The sequence below is a fragment of the Xyrauchen texanus genome, chromosome 39, assembly GCF_025860055.1.
Source record: "Xyrauchen texanus isolate HMW12.3.18 chromosome 39, RBS_HiC_50CHRs, whole genome shotgun sequence".
NCBI lineage: Eukaryota > Metazoa > Chordata > Actinopteri > Cypriniformes > Catostomidae > Xyrauchen > Xyrauchen texanus.
In genome coordinates, this window is record NC_068314.1 from 22,079,739 (window position 1) to 22,097,475 (window position 17,737).

The 17,737-nt window shown below is 40.5% G+C and overlaps 1 protein-coding gene across 7 annotated transcripts in view; it reads left to right on the forward strand.

Annotated features, from left to right (window-relative positions):
* The window catches only part of LOC127632552 (microtubule-associated serine/threonine-protein kinase 3-like), a 49,621-nt gene extending 35,248 nt beyond the window's left edge, over positions 1-14,373 (forward strand). For 6 of the 7 annotated variants that reach the window (XM_052111187.1, XM_052111188.1, XM_052111184.1 and 3 more), the window contains 7 exons: positions 487-608; positions 3,651-3,851; positions 3,977-4,203; positions 4,662-4,784; positions 7,704-7,840; positions 7,951-8,132; positions 10,078-14,373. In XM_052111187.1, the coding sequence (XP_051967147.1) occupies positions 487-608; positions 3,651-3,851; positions 3,977-4,203; positions 4,662-4,784; positions 7,704-7,840; positions 7,951-8,132; positions 10,078-11,105 (2,020 nt within the window). In that variant the 3' untranslated portion in view covers positions 11,106-14,373. The remainder of the gene's footprint in view (positions 1-486; positions 609-3,650; positions 3,852-3,976; positions 4,204-4,661; positions 4,785-7,703; positions 7,841-7,950; positions 8,133-10,077) is intronic. The other variant, XM_052111189.1, reaches the window with a different exon arrangement.
* Positions 14,374-17,737: the final 3,364 nt, after the last annotated feature.

Sequence of the window (17,737 nt, forward strand, 5' to 3'; positions counted from 1 at the left end):
ATCTTTTGTGGCACACTAAATACTAAACAATATTTACATTGTTTTCCTTACAACCAATGTGATGGGACTGGATTTTGTTAAGTCGTTATTCTATAAAACTCGTATTGTCACAGCTGTATATTCAAACTGCTGCATCAGGACAACAAACAAGATTTGAGAGCTTCAGCTCTCATTGATGAACAACTTTGGTCTGTTTCACACACAGATCCATCAAATGCCTTCAAAAGATTTGGAATATAAAGCCGTAGTCTTATTGACCAGTGTTATTGTACTTTTTTGTCATTTGTGAAGCTTGATAACCCCAGTTGCCATTCACTTTCATTGTGTGAAAAGGTAGGTCATACAGGTTTGCAACGACACGAATGAACAAATAATGACAGAATTTTCCTTTCTACTTGTCCGGAATGTTCTATGAATCTGTAATTTAAATCACAGAAGGTGCTGTTTGGTAGCAGTTATACTCCATGTATTTGTGATCTCTCTCAGCCTGCGACCTCGAACTTCCTCCAGCTCCTCTCAGCCTGAGCGTGCCGTGAGCCCCTTAGTGGTTAGCAGCACACACAGCCTGGAGGCCATGCCTCGATTTGCCCTGTCCACAGATGATGAGGGTAAGCTGTCTATAAGAAAAATTCTTAATTTAATGTACCACTAAATGTAAATTAAAGCTATAAGTCACAAGAAGCTGTTAGTGATTTTTACAAGTAAGAAGAGGCACCACAGTCCAATACATTGTTAAAGGTGCTGTAAGCGATTATAGCTCATTTTGAAGCTTTCATGTGACTGAGCTGTTGAATTTGCCATGCACCCTCATTTCAAACCCCACCCTCCAAAAAAGCAGCATTGTTTGTTTCTGTGGCTGTCAAATTCAAAGTTGCACAGTAGTGCCCTCAACTGACAAACATTATGAATCATAGCCTCAAAGATCTGCTTCAAATACAACTCTGTGAGTGAGCAAAATGATTGACAGGTGAAAAGTGTCTATGTGCGGACACATTTTTGTTTTCTGTTTACAAAGTCTACAGCTGTCACAGAGACTGGTGAGGTATCTCAGGACAAATATCTTTAAGGGAGTAGGAACTTTTCTGCATACGTTTCCATGAACAAACCTTTAATATATAACTAGGGCTGTCAATCAATTACAATTTTAAATCGTATTAATTATGTGATATGCCGAGTCAAACTGTGTTTTTAGGTGAATGTGTCAAGATAAACATAGTTTGAAACTTATAAAACATCTCAAGATCCCTGCATACGGAATTGCGCTCAATCCAGCAGTGTTTGAACACAAGAATGCGTTCACATTACGTGCTGTTGCTAGTGTCCAGCAAGCCTAAAACCTAATGTATACTTAAATAATAATAATAATAATAATATAAATACTTCGTATCATTTATTTAATCGTATTTGTTTTTTTTCAAGCTCTACTGACAGAGTGACAGGAAATTCAGGAATTATTTTCTGACTGCTTAAATCCCTTTTTTTTTTTTTTTTTTTGGAAAGTTGTGTAAACTTTAAAAGGTTTGTTCTCTCAAAATTTTTAATTATCACATAATTTACTCCTCCTCAAGCCATCCTAGGTGTATATGACTTTCTTTTTTCAGCCAAACACAATCGGAGTTATATTAAAAAATATCCTGGCTCTTCCAAGTTATATAATGGGAGTGAGTGGTACCTTAGATTTTGAAGCCCAAAAAAGCACATCCATCCATCAAAAAAGTAATCCATACGGCTCCAGGGGGTTAATAAAAGCCTTCTGAAGCAAAGCGTTTTTGTAAGAAAAATATCCATATTTATAACTTTATAAACTGTAGTCTCTGGCTTCCGGTAACGGCCGTCCACGCATTCGTGAGAGAGTTGAGTTCCAGCGTATGACGTAGGCGTAGCGTAAGCTCCGGTGAGAAGTGACGAACGTGGAAGTGCAGAGGATAGAGGAAGCCAGTGATTATACTTGATAAAGTTATAAATATGGATATTTTTCTGTTAAATTAACTATTAAATGAAAATGACATCAGCTGTTTGAGCTTTTAAAGTAATGTCCTATTATTATTAATAATTAACATATACTGTAGGTGCGCGACAGCACAGCCAGTCTGCTCCTGTCTGTACCTTTAACTCAGTGGTTCTCAACTGGTTTTGCTTCAGGACAGATTTTACATTGGAAATCAAAGGCGACTCACCATAGCAAAAACATAACCTGTGTTTAATGTATCCTGGGTCGCATTTCCTTTTATGTTTCATAGTTTTGTTCATGGTTTTCAAGTACATGCCTCAAGTGACATTATTTTTGTTGTTGATGTCAAACTAATTTCAAACATAATTCAATCAGAACATACATATTACACAGGAGGAAAGGCTCCTCGTTAACATGGTTATGTCAGTGTAGCTAGTCTTAAATAATAATAATAATTTATAATATTTATGAAAAAAATAAATACTAGCTGAAACAGCATAAAAACTAACTACAAATGCCACTGTTGATTTAAAATGAGGTCTAATAGATTCTACCTTTTAGATTATTTCATATGAAATATAACATTTTGTCAAAATATAAGTTACTTTTACTCATGTAAAATCATGAAACAATTTTGTAAAGGTGATGATGCATAAAGAAGAAAAATGTTCACGCATAGCACAGTGGTGCTCTTTTCCTCCTCAATGCTGTTTGGCATGTTGGGGCTGACTACTGTTTGAGAGGTTTGACTTGACTTCCTCCGTAAGGCTTTAAACTAGAAAAGTCTCACTAGAATTTAAATCGTTCTCACCAGTTTTGAGGTCTGCGCTCCACAATAGGGAAGCCTGTTTGTTGCACGCATGCGCCAGAGAGCAGAGCAGATCAATAGCGCGAGTTGGTTCCATTACACTCGTGCGAAAGTGCAGATGAGAAGCCTTTAGCTGATTGCGAGATTATCATTAAATCTGCCTTGGAAGTCCTAAATAGACTATCACTTGGGAGGCCACCGATATATCTTCAATGGGAGAACCATGGCATTGTTCTTTCCCTGCTGTCCCAGTCCAAATAGACTTGCGACCCACCAGCTGAGAAACACTGCTTTAACTTGCACACACTCAATTATGTCAGACCCCCCTCGCCTCGCTTCTCTCTGAAAATTTATCTGCTGCGCGTGTGTGTGTGTGTGGCACAAGTTGACGAGTCTGACAGGCAGACGAGGAGGAAAGCAGATGCACACGCACAGGTTAGATTCTCTGTCCGGTTGCATTTTTTTCTCAATACCGTAGATAAGCAAATGTACATGGTATGATAACAGTCCATTTTCATACCATGGTATACCATGAAACTGGTATACCGCTGCAACCATTCTAGTAATATAGTATAAACCTTACTGTCGGCCATCTTTGGTTGCCAAACAAAACTGCAACTTGGAGCATTAAAATAGAAAGTGCTTTCACAGGCGTTTTAATAGTAATTTTACAACTGCTTTCATCCAATCAGAATCTGTCTGTCCTAAACATTTTATAATAAAAAAACCAACTATGAACTGGCACCCAAATTTTCATCAGCAATTTGCATATTTTTGTAGAATAAACTTCATCCTCCCATCATGTTATATTTAGCCACAAGGTGCATTTGTCCCAGTGCTAAATGTGTTCGGGTAGAGATGTGTTCTGTGGTAAACCCTTTTATCATGCAGCTGAAGTCGTTGTATCCAACCTGCGGCGAATCAGACTACGTAGCAACAGCACTGGAACAAAACACTCGTCACCAAGGGAACAAGGGTGTCCTCAGTGCTTTGGAAACCAGCTGGAGACGCCTGACAGGCAGCTCCTCTCACCTGGGTGCAAAGTCCCCAAGTCTGCTTCAGCGTCCACTCTCTCACTCATTATCACACCAGGTCAGAAAGCAAACACGGCAACAAATATGGCACCTTTCCTCATATATTTAAGATGCTCCAGTATTTCTTGGCCACTTGTCATATAAGATAATTAGTGACATTGATGTTACCTCCTTGTTCTCCAGATGATGGGAGTGGCAGCCTGCATGCTCGATCAGTTTCCCCTCGCTCATTTTCTTCTAACCCATCATCCCGAGACTCTTCCCCCAACCGAGACTTGTCCCTCAGCATCAGCAGACTCCGCCCACCCATCATCATCCACTGCTCTGGGAAGAAATACGGCTTCACCCTGCAGACCATTCGTGTTTACTTGGGGACCAGTGACATCTACACCATACACCACATGGTCTCGGTGAGCAGCAAGCAGTGTTCAACAGAAACACTCTTAGAATAGGCTGGTATTTATGTACTCTCAAAGAAATTCCCAAAACAAATTGTGAACTTCTGTTCAAAAACCTCAGCTCATCAAAACAGGTGCATGCTGTAAGGAATAGATAGACATAACGGATCAATTGATAAGCCAGCAAGAAAGAAGGGTGGGTAGAAAGAAAGAGAGTTTGGCAGAGGCTTCTGCTTGGTTGTTGTTTAGGTGGCTGGCTACAATTGTTTTCTTTGCACCATAAAAACTAATGGTTATTTCTCAATGTGAAGGGGGGAATTTAATAATTGGCTCCCAGTTGGTTGCTATACCCTTGCATCAATACCAACTTGCTACAGTAACTAAGCTTTAAAGTTGGAATAATCATTCTACTTATTCTGAATTCTCTTGCTCTTTTTTTTTTTTCTGTTCTCTCTCTGCGTCTTTCTCAGGGTGTGGAGGAGGGCAGCCCTGCTCATGAGGCTGGCCTCCGAGCAGGAGATCTGATCACTCATGTGAATGGAGAGTCTGTGCAGGGTCTCGTGCACACAGAGATGATGGAGCTTCTTTTGAAGGTGATGCTGAGATTTACTTGAGCACTTAAAAGAATGCTGAAATGTCTTGCTCGAGCAAAAAGTGTGTGTGATAGATCTCTATCTTTCTTCCCAAGGAGGAAGCAAGGGACGAGTAAACGCTATTTTCACACACTTTCCTGTATTTTCACCACTGTTTGCTTTTCAGCTCAACATGAACACACACACGAACACTGCTGCGTGCATCTTTCTCTCTCCCCTCCGGCTGTCTGGACCCCATTTTTATCCCTCTCCAGCACTCACTGTAACACAGAACAGCTGTTAGAAATAATTTGCCACAGGTGTCAATCCTTACCGTTCTACCTCTTCCAGCCTTGCTCTCCAGACGTCGCTCGGCCACACCCACATCACCACAATGGTGTCATCTAAATGGGCAGCGCTTAAGCAGTGTGCTGTTTGAGGATTTGGTTCATGAGCCACTGAAACGTAGCAGGGTCCCCGAACAAACCAAACGGAAGCGTCAAAAATGAGTTTTCCGAACGGTGTGGAAAATGCCATCTTTTCACAGAACATGGGAGTTAAGGGGATCTGCTAATATCCCTTCATTAAATGGGGTGTCGAATAAAAGCAAGCCGTGCTTAACCAATCGAGCAGCTCATCAATCCGAGGCATCGGGTATGCATCAAATATAGACACCGCATTGGCTTTTCTGTAATCCGCACAGAACCGGACCAAGCCGTCACTCATAGGATCCAAAACCACTGGGATGGCCCAGTCACTGTGGGATTCTTCTATTATCCTCATCCAGCATGGCATTTAATTCTTCCCAAACCACTTTTTTGTGCTCTGGTAATTGTTAAGGACAATTACGTACCACTACCCTTGGGGTAGTTTCGATATGGTGCTCTGAGATTCGTACGACCAGGCAGAGGCGAGAACACGTCGGAAAGTTCTCCTTGCAACCTCTGTGACTTGGGATGGTAAGAGGTGGTCCCCACAAGTGACGCAATCGGTGGATTTTATGTTCACCTTCGGTCTGAGCTCCTCCCTCTCCGGAACCATCATCGCCAAAGTCATGGGGACCACCTCTCTCCACAGTTTTAGGAGGTTGATGTGGTAAATCTGATGTGCTCCGCCTCTACACATTCGTTTCACCTCATAATCGATTTCTCCAACTCGCGTGTGACCTCAAATGGTCCTTGCCACTTGGTGAGCAATTTAAAGATCAAGGTTGGGGCAATACAAGGACTTTATCTCCCAGTGTAAATTCCCATAGTCAAGTACCCCTATTATACAGCTGGGCTTGACGTTCTTAATCCTGAAGCAAATTCTCATGTGGTAATTGCCCCAGTGTGTGGAGTTTTGCTCTCAGGTTAAGAATGTATTTAATTTAGTTTTTGCTGTTCCTTCCTCCCAATTTTCCATATGATTCCTTAAATCATATTCTTTAGGGTCTGATTAAATTGTTCGACCAAGCCATCCATTTGGAGATGGTAAACGCTGCCCGAATCAACTCAATCCTCAATAATTCGTACAGTTCGCGTAGTGTATGTGACATAAACATAGTGCCCTGAATGATGAGGATTTCTTTTGGAATCTCCACTCGGGAGATTATTCTGAAGAGTGCCTTCGCAACACTTTGCGCTGAAATGTTGTGCAAAAGCACTGCTTCCGGATATCCCATTGCGTAGTCCACCAGAACAACACAAAGCAATGTCCTTGTGCGGTCCGTTCTAATTCTTTCCTCGACACTATGCTTTTGTCCCCGAAATTGAATAATGACCATCACTAAGGGTAATACTGTATACAGTTGAAGTCAGAAGTTTACATACACAAGTGATTTAAAACTCATTTTTTAACCACTCCACATATTTTATATTAGCACCTCCATCGCGGGACACTGGTCCACCAGACCGGCCCAGACTTCATGCCCACACCCGCAGTAGCGGATTCACCAGCCTGTTGTGTGGTCAACGGAGAGAAGAGAGAGAAAAGGGCTTGTGAATATGCCGCCAAATGGATTGCCAGCTAGATTGCCTCCATCAGCGAGGCTGGGCAGAGCACAGGACCCACTCAGCTGTCCCTTTCAGTAAGTGGCAGACAAACTGCTCCAGCACCACGAGGTTGATGACAGCCCGGCGTCGCGATCCTGTGGTAGCAGTCACACTTGAAATGGCTTGTTTCAAGTCGAGTTTTTGGGCTGCCAGTTGAGCTTCTCCCAACAACAGCAGCCAGACAGCCCACTGGGTCTCCGGCCAATTGATGCTTCTGCCGCCCGCTCAAATAACTCCACGAACACCTCCGGGTCGTCTTCTGGTCCCATCTTGGTGAGCGTGAAGTGAGGCACGGCGGGGCCAGCAGCCTGGGTCACTTCAGTAGAATCCTCCTGGGGCATCATGCTGTTGATTGTCCGCTTGAGCCTGAAGGAGAGCCTGGAAGCGCTGGTCCTTTTCCTGACACGGCTCAAGCAGAGACTGATGTTGAGTTTGGTGGATGCTGACAAGGCTCTGGAGAGGTTCGGCGAAGGACGAGGACTCCATGATTGTGTATCTTCCTCTAAAAATTCCTGGGTTTCAGCAACACTTTGATAGATCTCTAGCTTTCATCTCAAGGAGAAAGCAAGGGCCTGGTAAACATTCAACACTAGTCTTTATTTTCACACACACTTTCCAATATTTTCACCACTATTTGCTTTTCAGCACAGCATGAACACACTCGAACACTGCTGCGTGCATCTCTCTCTCCCTGGCAGTCTGGACTCCCTTTTATATTCCTCTCCAGCTGTTAGAGATAATTTCCCACAGGTGTCAATCCTTACCGTTCTTCCTCTCCTGGCTTTGCTCTCCACAGACATTGCTTGGCCACGCCCACATCACCACAGTGTGCAAGAGTTCAAATATAATGCATGCGTTTGATGTGTATCAACCAGCTTCATCAAATTTGCTTTCTCTTAATGTGCAGAGTGGAAACCAGGTGGCCCTGCAGACCATCGCCCTGGAAGACACGTCCATTAAGATCGGGCCAGCACGTAAGAGCAGCTGTAAGGGAAAGATGGCCCGGCGCAGCAAGAGAAGCAAGTGGAGGGACAATCAGGACCGGTCAGGAGAAGTCTTGCATTTTAATGCTATCATTTGTCTAAAGTTGTAACAGATGAGCATCGAGACATTCAGAACAGTTTTATACGAAGTACAATTTTGTGTTAACCCAGGAGGCGCGGTGTACTGAAGAAGCTGTCTAAACAGAGCAATGCCATACAAGGTAGCCGGAGTTTCTCCTCTGGGCTGCATCATTCTGTGTCTTCCAGTGAGAGTTTGCCAGGGTCTCCCACCCGCAGCCTTTCCTCTGGACCCACCACACCCTGCCAAAGCCCCGTCCCTGACCACACCTCTGGTATGACCCGATACATAAAAATGTTGGTGGGATTAATTCTGCTTATGGTATTTACCTTAGGAGAAGTCTGACATAAACACTACAAGTCATAACTTAAGACAGACCTACTCAATTTTCCCCTCCACATTTTAGAATCTCAACCAACTTTGAGGTATCCACCTGAGGTATTGAATAAGGTTGGGTGATATAAGCAAAACCTATATCATGATATTCTTACAATTTTTGTTTGAATGATATGTCAATAAACAATTTTTTTTAGAAAAGTAATTAAAAAAGTTCTGTAAATATCTTGAAAATGCAGGTCTGTAAAGCACAATCTAAAACACAACATTTGAGTTGTTTTTGGTCAAAAAAATTTGCACAGCAGAGCATCACATTACATGAAAGCTCTGATGAAAACATATTCAGTACTGCAGCATTCTTGCTTGTGTAAATGTGGAACGCACATTCCCTACCGTACAGTCGCTGCATAAATTATAACTCCGATAGAAAGCATTCTCGTTTATGAAGATTCATACCGGTTGACATTTCAATGATGAAAGTTCATATGGGTTGGCATATTTCTTTAATGGTATAATCACCCACACCTAGTATTGAAGGAGTTTCCATCTAAGCCAGCAAATTAAGGTATCTGCTTTTTCTTTACCGTCTGGTCCAACTCATCCATTTAATGCATTTGTTAGTTTTTTTATTTTATTATTAGAATTTTTGATTTTTAAAGGGTAACTAAACCCTAAACCAACTTTTTTTAGTTAATGATCTGTAAGCATGGGGCTTTATTAGTACTGGTCATTGATTCAAGTAATTTTTTTGACATTTGTGTATAAAGTGTTTTAATTCTACAATATATGGTGTAAAAACGTCTGAGTGCTGCCCTCTTCAGGTTGAACGGTGGCTACTGCAGTTGAATTTTCCTATTGGCTGTTGCGGTACTTCGTGACGTAAGCGGTGACAGCTGACGTAAGCAGGTTCCAGCTCACCACGCCAGATTCATGTACATGTCGTCTTGCGACCGTGTGAGGAATAATAATAACATAGAGTCTGACAACAGCTGTCAATTAATCCGTCACTACGAGTCTCAGGTGCTCCCCGCCGCTCAGCCCCGCACTCGGTTCGTTCCCTCTATCCCCGCCGGGGTCTGCCCACTTTTCCTGCATTTTCAAATATTTCTAGTGGGTGGAGTTAGACTCTGAGCAGGTGTTTAGTTACCCTTTAAAGAAATTCATGCACAACATATCTACAAAATAATTTAAAGAATTTAAAGGGATAGTTCACCCAACAAATTCTCATCATTTACTCACCTTCATTCTGTCCCAGATGTGTATGACTTTCTTCTGCAGAACACAAATGTACCATGAACCATTTCAGTGGTTCCAATGAAAGTGGATCGTCCTTTACCGGTGTTCATCGCTGCAGTAACCTATGCTACACGGCTAACCTGCTCCATGGCAGGTTTTGTTCTTGGTAACAGGTGCTGAACCAATCAGCTGGGAGTAAAGTGACATCTCTTAATGCAATTAAGTAATTCCCCCTTAATTCTTTTTTTTTTTTTTTTTTAAGAAATCCACAAAATTAACTCTTAATGGGATCAGCAAATTATTTATCTAAATATAAATTTTTAAACCCCTAGAATGTCATGAGGGTGAGTAAATGATGAGAGAATTTTTCATTTTTGATTGAACTTTAACTTTAAGGATTAGCTTTAAGAAGGTTTATAAGATCATGAAGAACAAATGTATTCATATGGATAAAATCTTTAGACTGTTACTGTAAAAATACTATTGAGAACTGTCTTTTGGGTTTATTTAGACTGGAAAAAAATAACTCTGAACGTTTTCATGAATGTTTACATTTAAGTAATAAACTCTACACTCACGCATAATGCTCTCTCAAATACAACATTTTCTTTTGCGTGTAACAAATTGTAACATTGCCATCCATGCAGATGCCAACCTCCCCCAGAACACCTCTCCATGCTCCAGCTCCCCAAGTTCACCAGCTGTCCAGATGCGACCCAGTTCACTGCATGGCCTCAGCTCCAAACTCAGCAACCAATGCTACACTAAAGTGGGAAGACGGAAGTCCACCAGCAATATCCCACCCTCTCCATTGGCCTGCACCTCCACGTCACAGGCCCTTTCCCCCCAGCGTTCCCCTTCTCCCTTACCCAACATGTCCAAAACTCTCTACCACTCTTTCCACGGCAAAACACTCTCTCCTCCCACCATCATTCGGCACGTGGTCAGACCCAGAAGTGCAGAACCTCCCCGTTCCCCTCTGTTGAAGAGAGTCCAGTCAGCAGAGAAACTTTCAGGCGCCTTATACGCTGATAAAAAGGCCACACGCAGACACGCACTGGAGGTCCCCCATTGTGAGCTGGATGTACCAGGGGACGTTGAGGCAGAGGGGCCAGTATATACAGCAGATCACAGCAGGCTGGGTGGGTACCTGTGTGCGCAAAGACTGCGGGACTGGCCTGGTGAGCGAATGGAACAGATCATTGTAATGCGCAAACTTAATCTTTCAGAGCGCCGAGATTCCTTCAAGAAACAGGAAGCTGTGCAGGAAGTGAGCTTCGACGAGCCAGATGACAGAGCTCCCCAGATCCCTGCTCAGACGACCACATCAACTGGTACACGACCCACACAGCCAAAAGGGACGATGGGCGAAATGCAATCAGACGATGAGGGTTTGGCGAGGAGGAATCCACTGGTTCCTCAGATCGCTGTACAAGGATCGGAGAGCGAAGAGGCTGATGACTGGAGGCTTTGTTCGGATGAGGAGGAAAAGGCAGAAGAAAAGGAAAGCATCTCACACACTCGGAGTCATGGTGAACCTCGGGCTGACTGCACTACCAGAGACGGGACACACGCCTCAGCAGCTGCACATGAAACCACTGAGGTGAATGCAGATGCAATAAAGCCAGGAAAGAAGCACCAGAGTCCAGAGAAAGGCAAACTGAAAGAGAGATAAATGAGTGAAAGAGAGCTTAATTTGCACTGGCTTCTCATGTTTGTTCTGACTCAGAATTAAAACAATTGAGTTTATGTATTTTATTAAAGGAATAGTTCAACAAAAAAGGAAAATTCTGTAATTATTTACTTTTCTGAGTCAATTGCGACAGTATTTGAATTTTTGGCTGAAGTATTCCTTATGTAATTTGGAGTAAGCTAGTCTTATGCAGGGAATATTTATGCTTTTAATTTCTGATGCACATGAGAGGTACTGAGGAGAGAAATGGAACTACTTGATTTTTCTGTTAAAATGTACAAAAGCTTTTGAATCCATTTCGTCTTCCAAGAGCTCAAACTTTTCATTTCTGCACCAACTTTGTGTTTGATTTAAAAGCTACTGGTTCAAATGATGTTTGAATGAAATTGTCATGTGGCCCTTTTTATATATAATTCCACAGAATCTCATAGAGATGCCAGAGCAAGACATTTTGAATAATTTGTACTAAAAAAGGACTAAGTGTGTGTGTCTACTGTTGGGATTGAAACTGTGGGAACCCCACAAATCACTTGAAACAGTTATTTGTCATTCATGCAGGTTCGTCCAAAAAGGTCAACCAAATCTTCACATTTTTTTTTTTTTTGGATTTTACATAATCATTTTAAAACAATGTCCCTCCCTAATGCTCTCCTTAGTGATATGTCTGATGTTGATTTTAATTTAGCAGTCCCTTTTCAAACAAGACTTGGATTTATGACATTCGTTTTGTTTACTAGCAGTGTTCATCTTGTTTAACATGAATAGGTAACATTAACTTTAAAGGTAAAAGTATTTACCTATTATTTTTTCACTGTTCCCCCATGTTGGATGATTTTTTTTGTCATTCCAAATAGTGATAATGTTTGTAAATGATTCTAAGTCAGTTTATTGGAAACCTAAAAAATAAATCAAATATTCATGAGTGATGAACTGTTTCACAGATACTACTAAATTATACTCATTTGTTACAATATTAAGCATGCAGTCGCTGCATAAATTATACTAGTGGGAACTCATCTGGGTGCACAGAAATCACTGTTACAACCCACAAGAGTTTTTCATGGACTGTTGGCCTATGTGGAGTTCTCAAGCTTTTGTACTTGGAATAATGTTAAAATTTTTTAGATATGTTGATTTCTACTATGCGAAAGGGATCTGTGTATGAGTGTGATTGGGTGATTGGGACACAGTGTAAAGCGCTTTGGTAACCTCTATAGTACAGTATTTTTTATTGCACACATTGTTATAATTTGCATGAAAAGGTGCAAGTTGTTTGGATGTTAATTTGTTTGAACTTGATTGTTACTGTTTATTTATATAGGAACTTTGAAGGAACAGCATGCACATGCTTTACAAGCTAAAGGAAACATTTCTATGTTTGGTTTGTGTTAATTGCAACCACTGTCTCTGCACTACTTTATGCATCAGGCTACTGTATTCAGTGTTATTGAAATCATAAGCATTCCATGTGTGACAAACATTGGTGAAAATGTCAGTAGGCTCAATTTTTTATTTTTAGAATGTCAGCCAACCAATTTGCATGCTGCTTGTTCAGTAAATACACCAAGCGCTGGCATGGCAACCTGAGTGCAGTATGTGTTAAATGGTCAACTATAACCAAGCCTTTATGCTACAGTAATGTTATTCAAATATGTGGGTCATGCAGACCCTGTTTTGATATCTTATTCCTTTATATTACAGACTTTAGATTTTGTGGATGAAAAGTTTGCTGTATCTAAAGCTGTTGTGTGGAACCCAGAGCCACGCTTATACCCGTTCAGACAAAACAGAGTGACTGCGTGCCCTGTGCACTGCTACATTCACACTAGAGCTTCACAGGTTGCAACATGAGTCATCTTTGTATCTTGAGCTAAAGGTTTCCCAGAATCATCTGAGTTCTTAAATTTTGGTTTGTATTTGTTAAATAATAATTTTATTAATTTGTTTAATGATGTCATAACTGTTTGTCTCATGATGTTTTGTAATAAAGCATTCACTGTTTAATAGGGAAGATCGATGATAATTATTTTGCTTAAAGCACAGGATGGAGTGGTGGTGGTGTAGTGGGCTAAAGCACATATCTGTTAATCAGAAGGTCACTGGTTCGAGCCCCATGGCCACCACCATTGTGTCCTTGAGCAAGTCACTTAACTCCAGGTTGCTCTTGGGGTATTGTCCCTGTAATAAGTGCACTGTAAGTCACTTTGGATAAAAGCGTCTGCCAAATGTGTAAATGTAAATGGTTGGGTTTGTATATGCTAGTCAGTTTGTGTCTTGGCTATAAAATAGCTTAATGAATAACATATTTGTTGGCTTATTAATGTTAGGGCGATTCTAAAGGCACAGGACCAGAACAAACATAGGGTCCAGCAGAATTCCCAGTCTTATCTTTAATTTATTTAACTACTTCAAAGAGTTTGCATCAAAAGATCCTCCACGTGCAGCAATGACAGCTTTACAGATCCTTGGCATTCTAGCTGTCAGTTTGTCCAGATACTCGGGTGACATTTCACTCCACACTTCCTGTAGCACTTGCCATAGATGTTGCTGTCTTGTTCAGCACTTCTCACGCACCTTACAGTCTTGCTGATACCACTAAAGCTCAATGGAGTTAAGATCCATAACACTCTTTTCCAGTTATCTGTTGTCCAAAGTCTGTTTCTTTGCATACTCTAACTTTCAAAAGTAGCTATTTCATTGTAATTCTTCCCATAAGGCTGCACCCCTGATTCTTTTCTTTACTGTTGTACATGAAACTGGTGTTGAGCGGGTAGAATTTAATAAAGCTGTCAGCTGAGGACATGTGAGGTGTCTATTTCTCAAACTAGAGACTCCGTACCTGTCCCACATGCTTGATATTCGGATGTACCGATCCTGTGCAGGTGATGTTACACATGGTCTGCCACTACGAGGACGATCAGCTGTCCTTCCTGTCTCCCTATAGCGCTGTCTTAGCACGGACTCACAGTACGGACATTGAAATGTATTGCCCTGGCCACATCTGCAGTCCTCATGCCTTCATGCAGCATACCTAAGGCACATTTACACAGATAAGCAGGGACCCTGGGTATCTTTCATTTGGTGTTTTTCAGAGTCAGTAGAAAGGTATCTTTAGTATCCTAAGTTTTTATAACTGTGACCTTAATAGCCTACCATCTGTAAGCTGTTAGTGTCTTAATGACTGTTCCACCGGGGAATGTTCATTAATTGTTTATGGTTCATTGATTAAGTATGGGAAACACTTTCAATGGTTTAAACCCTTTACAATAAAGATCTGTAAAGTTATTTGGATTTTTACAAAATTATCTTTCAAATACATTGTCCTGAAAAAGGGATATTTCTTTTTTTGTTGTTGAGTTTCTATATATATATAAACTGGACCGAAACACTTTGATGTTCGCAATAAAATAAGTCTGAAAATGTCTGTTTGTATCTTACCTCAGTTTCAGTGAACTTGTTTACATTCAGCTGATCTGTTCACTGATGAAGTTTGTTAGAGGTGGATACTGTTTGATACAGATATACATAACTTGCATAAACTCATCAGGTATGTCTGCAAGCTTGGTATTAATTAACTTTTCTAAAATAACACTAAATAGTCATCATTATTGCTTGCAGACATACCTGATGAATTTATGGTTGGTGTCTATGTGCACCAGGTACTTGGGGTAAGGAACACTATATCTTCTCCAAGCAATACATCTCAAGTTGGTCATCCTGGAGAGAACACCAACACTGTCCACACGATGCATGGATGCACACACCCTATCCCATTCTACACGGTGCCCCTGTGCCAGTAGAGCCCCTCGAACCATACGATATCCTGTGTCTGGCATGGAGGTCTTAATCTCTGTGACAAGGGCATCAAGCTCTTCATCTGTACATGTGCTGTACAAAGCTCTCACAGATAAGTTGTTTTCATTCATCCTCCTGAACAGTGTTGCACAAGACACAAGTAAATTTGCAATAGACTGGGTTGGAAGCCCGAGTTCTATTAGATGGGTAAGGTTGATCTCATAGAAATTGAAATTCTTGGACGTCCATGTCCTGGTTCCAGCTCCATTGTTACAGATACCTCCTCCAAAGCCTCCATATCCCTCTGACGCTGTATAAGGTTGCTCAGATTTGTAAGAGCTACCATTACATCCTCTGACACATGTACTATTTCACCCAGGGCACTAAAAAGTAGTTCCTGTCTGCAAATAAACTCTAGGTAGTCAACGTTCAGTGGCTGTCTCTCCAAGACATGAACTAAACGATCATGAAGTCGCTGAAGAATATACTGCTTTAGATATTCCTAAATTATAAGAAGAGAAGATGCATTTCAATGTACAGACAATGTTTCTAAATATCTGATGTTGTTTATCTTGATCGAACTACATTGCTTCAACGTAGTGGTTAACAGTAACTAGGCTACATGTTTTGAAATGTATTATTGTAATAAGTTTACACTGACCTAAAAGACATACATTTATAAAACAATATTATTTAGAATTATAATTTCACAACACTCAAAATGTTACTTTAGTCTGTACAGGTCTTTCTTTTTACTATCCTGATTGCAGTTTAATTTATAATTACTGTAATTGTCCTGTTACAACTGTATCGTTTTCTAACTAGAAAAACTGTCTTGATTGAATGTGTAAACGATAAAACGTGTAAACTCAGACTTTTATGAAATAAACTGAACTCTTACCTGTGCTTCCCGTTCTTCGTTCGCCATGCTGGATTACTGATGTAAAGGCTTCATTTCCGTTCTAATTAATCCATATTGCGCAGTGCTCCTTGAATGCACTCTCAGTGGCTTATGCTATGATTGGTTAAGCTCGCATCTCATTGGCTAAATAGTACGACAGACCCACGTGGGAAGTGAGCTCTGAGTCTCAAAAACACACACACACAAATCCGAGGGGATTCACATTTGCACATTCAGATTCATGGATACACTCGTACATTTTAAACATTCGAAGCTTTTTGCGACTAGTTGTATATCTATGAAGTATGTTTTGCGTTTGTAAAATGTATTTTACGTATGCATACTTTTATTTTGCGCATGTGAATATCTTTTTGTGAATATATATTTTTTTCACGCACGTGATTTTTTTTTGTGTGTACGTGAATTAGGTTTCATGCATGTAAAATTGTCTACGCATGTGCGAATCATTTTTTGTGCGTGAATTATTAATGAGATTGATTTGGCTCCATAGAAAGTCTAAAGCAAGCACTGTATGTGATTTTTGTTTTTGTTTTTTGCATAGCTATTACTCTATTAAGACGGACAGAAAACATGGACAAGTTCTTGAAAAGGAAAAATATTGACGATGGTTATCTTAAGTGGGATAGTGGTGGGTGTAGAATTTGTTAGTCATAAAAAGTGTGCCGTTGCAGAAAAAATGTTGTGAAACACTGGATAAGCTTCAGCGCTTTAGAAGAATTGGAATGTAGCGCACAAGTCTCATGGACTACTTTTTTGATAATGATATTTTGGAGCTTGACAATTAATAGTGTAAAGTTGTAACGGAGTACCGTAGAAACACTGTGAATAATTCCCTTTTAATGCAAGTTTTAACTTTACAGTAATCTTCAGTATGCATATGCATTAGCATCTCTATAGCATCCTCTTTCTGTGTAAAACATTTCAATAACATAGTCCACATTGAAGAGAAAATATTAGATAACTTCAGTTTTGGAGGTAATCAGGCAATCATGCAAGGTAATCAGCAAGGTACAGCTGTAAAACTGTGTTAAAACTGTCCCGCTACACAAGTAACATGGTTGCCAAAGCCCCTTCTAAAGTTTGTTAGCTTTTATTCGGTTGGAAAGCTTAGGTAAGTTAGCAAATCAAATTAATAAAGACAGACAGACAGATGATAGATAGATAGATAGATAGATGGATGGATGGATGGATGGATGGATGGATGGATGGATGGATGGATGTGTCAGTATATTTCACTGAAGTTAGGCATAGTTCCTTATTTAGCGCATTACAACTGTCCCGGGGTAGTATTACACCTGGTATGGTGACAGTTGTAACAAAAGCATTCCTTGTCTTCAAACACCAATCTTAGATAATAGGAACAATGTATGCAGGTTTTTGGTCTTGATTTCGAAAGATAAAAGTATCTCATGTGAAAAAATGTCATGTTTATTCTGCTCTTTACTTGTGACGTACAGCAAAAAGTGTTACAACTAAACTCTGTCTACCCTATTATAAACTGTCCATTGTATGCCAGCTCTGTACAGATTCTCCCAAAAATTCTCATTTACATTCCACAAATGCAGCGACAACAGAGTGAGTTAGCTAAATAAAGTCAGAATTTTCATTCTGGGTGAACTAGACCTATTCCTTGACTGTATGCCAGTGGTGATTTTGTGTTCATTTGTGTATACTAGAACTAAAGTCAGCCAAATTGAAGGACATTCAGGCTAATATGGCAAAGTTGGCAACCCTAAAATGTAAAGACAATAGCCTTTATCCATCCTTCTATAGTACGTATAGCTTAATCTCTTGAATTGGATGTCATTACATTTCTGATATCATCTGTACTTCATGAGATACAATATTCCACTAATGAAACACACCTACTGGACCACACAAGTGCTACGACTTTCCA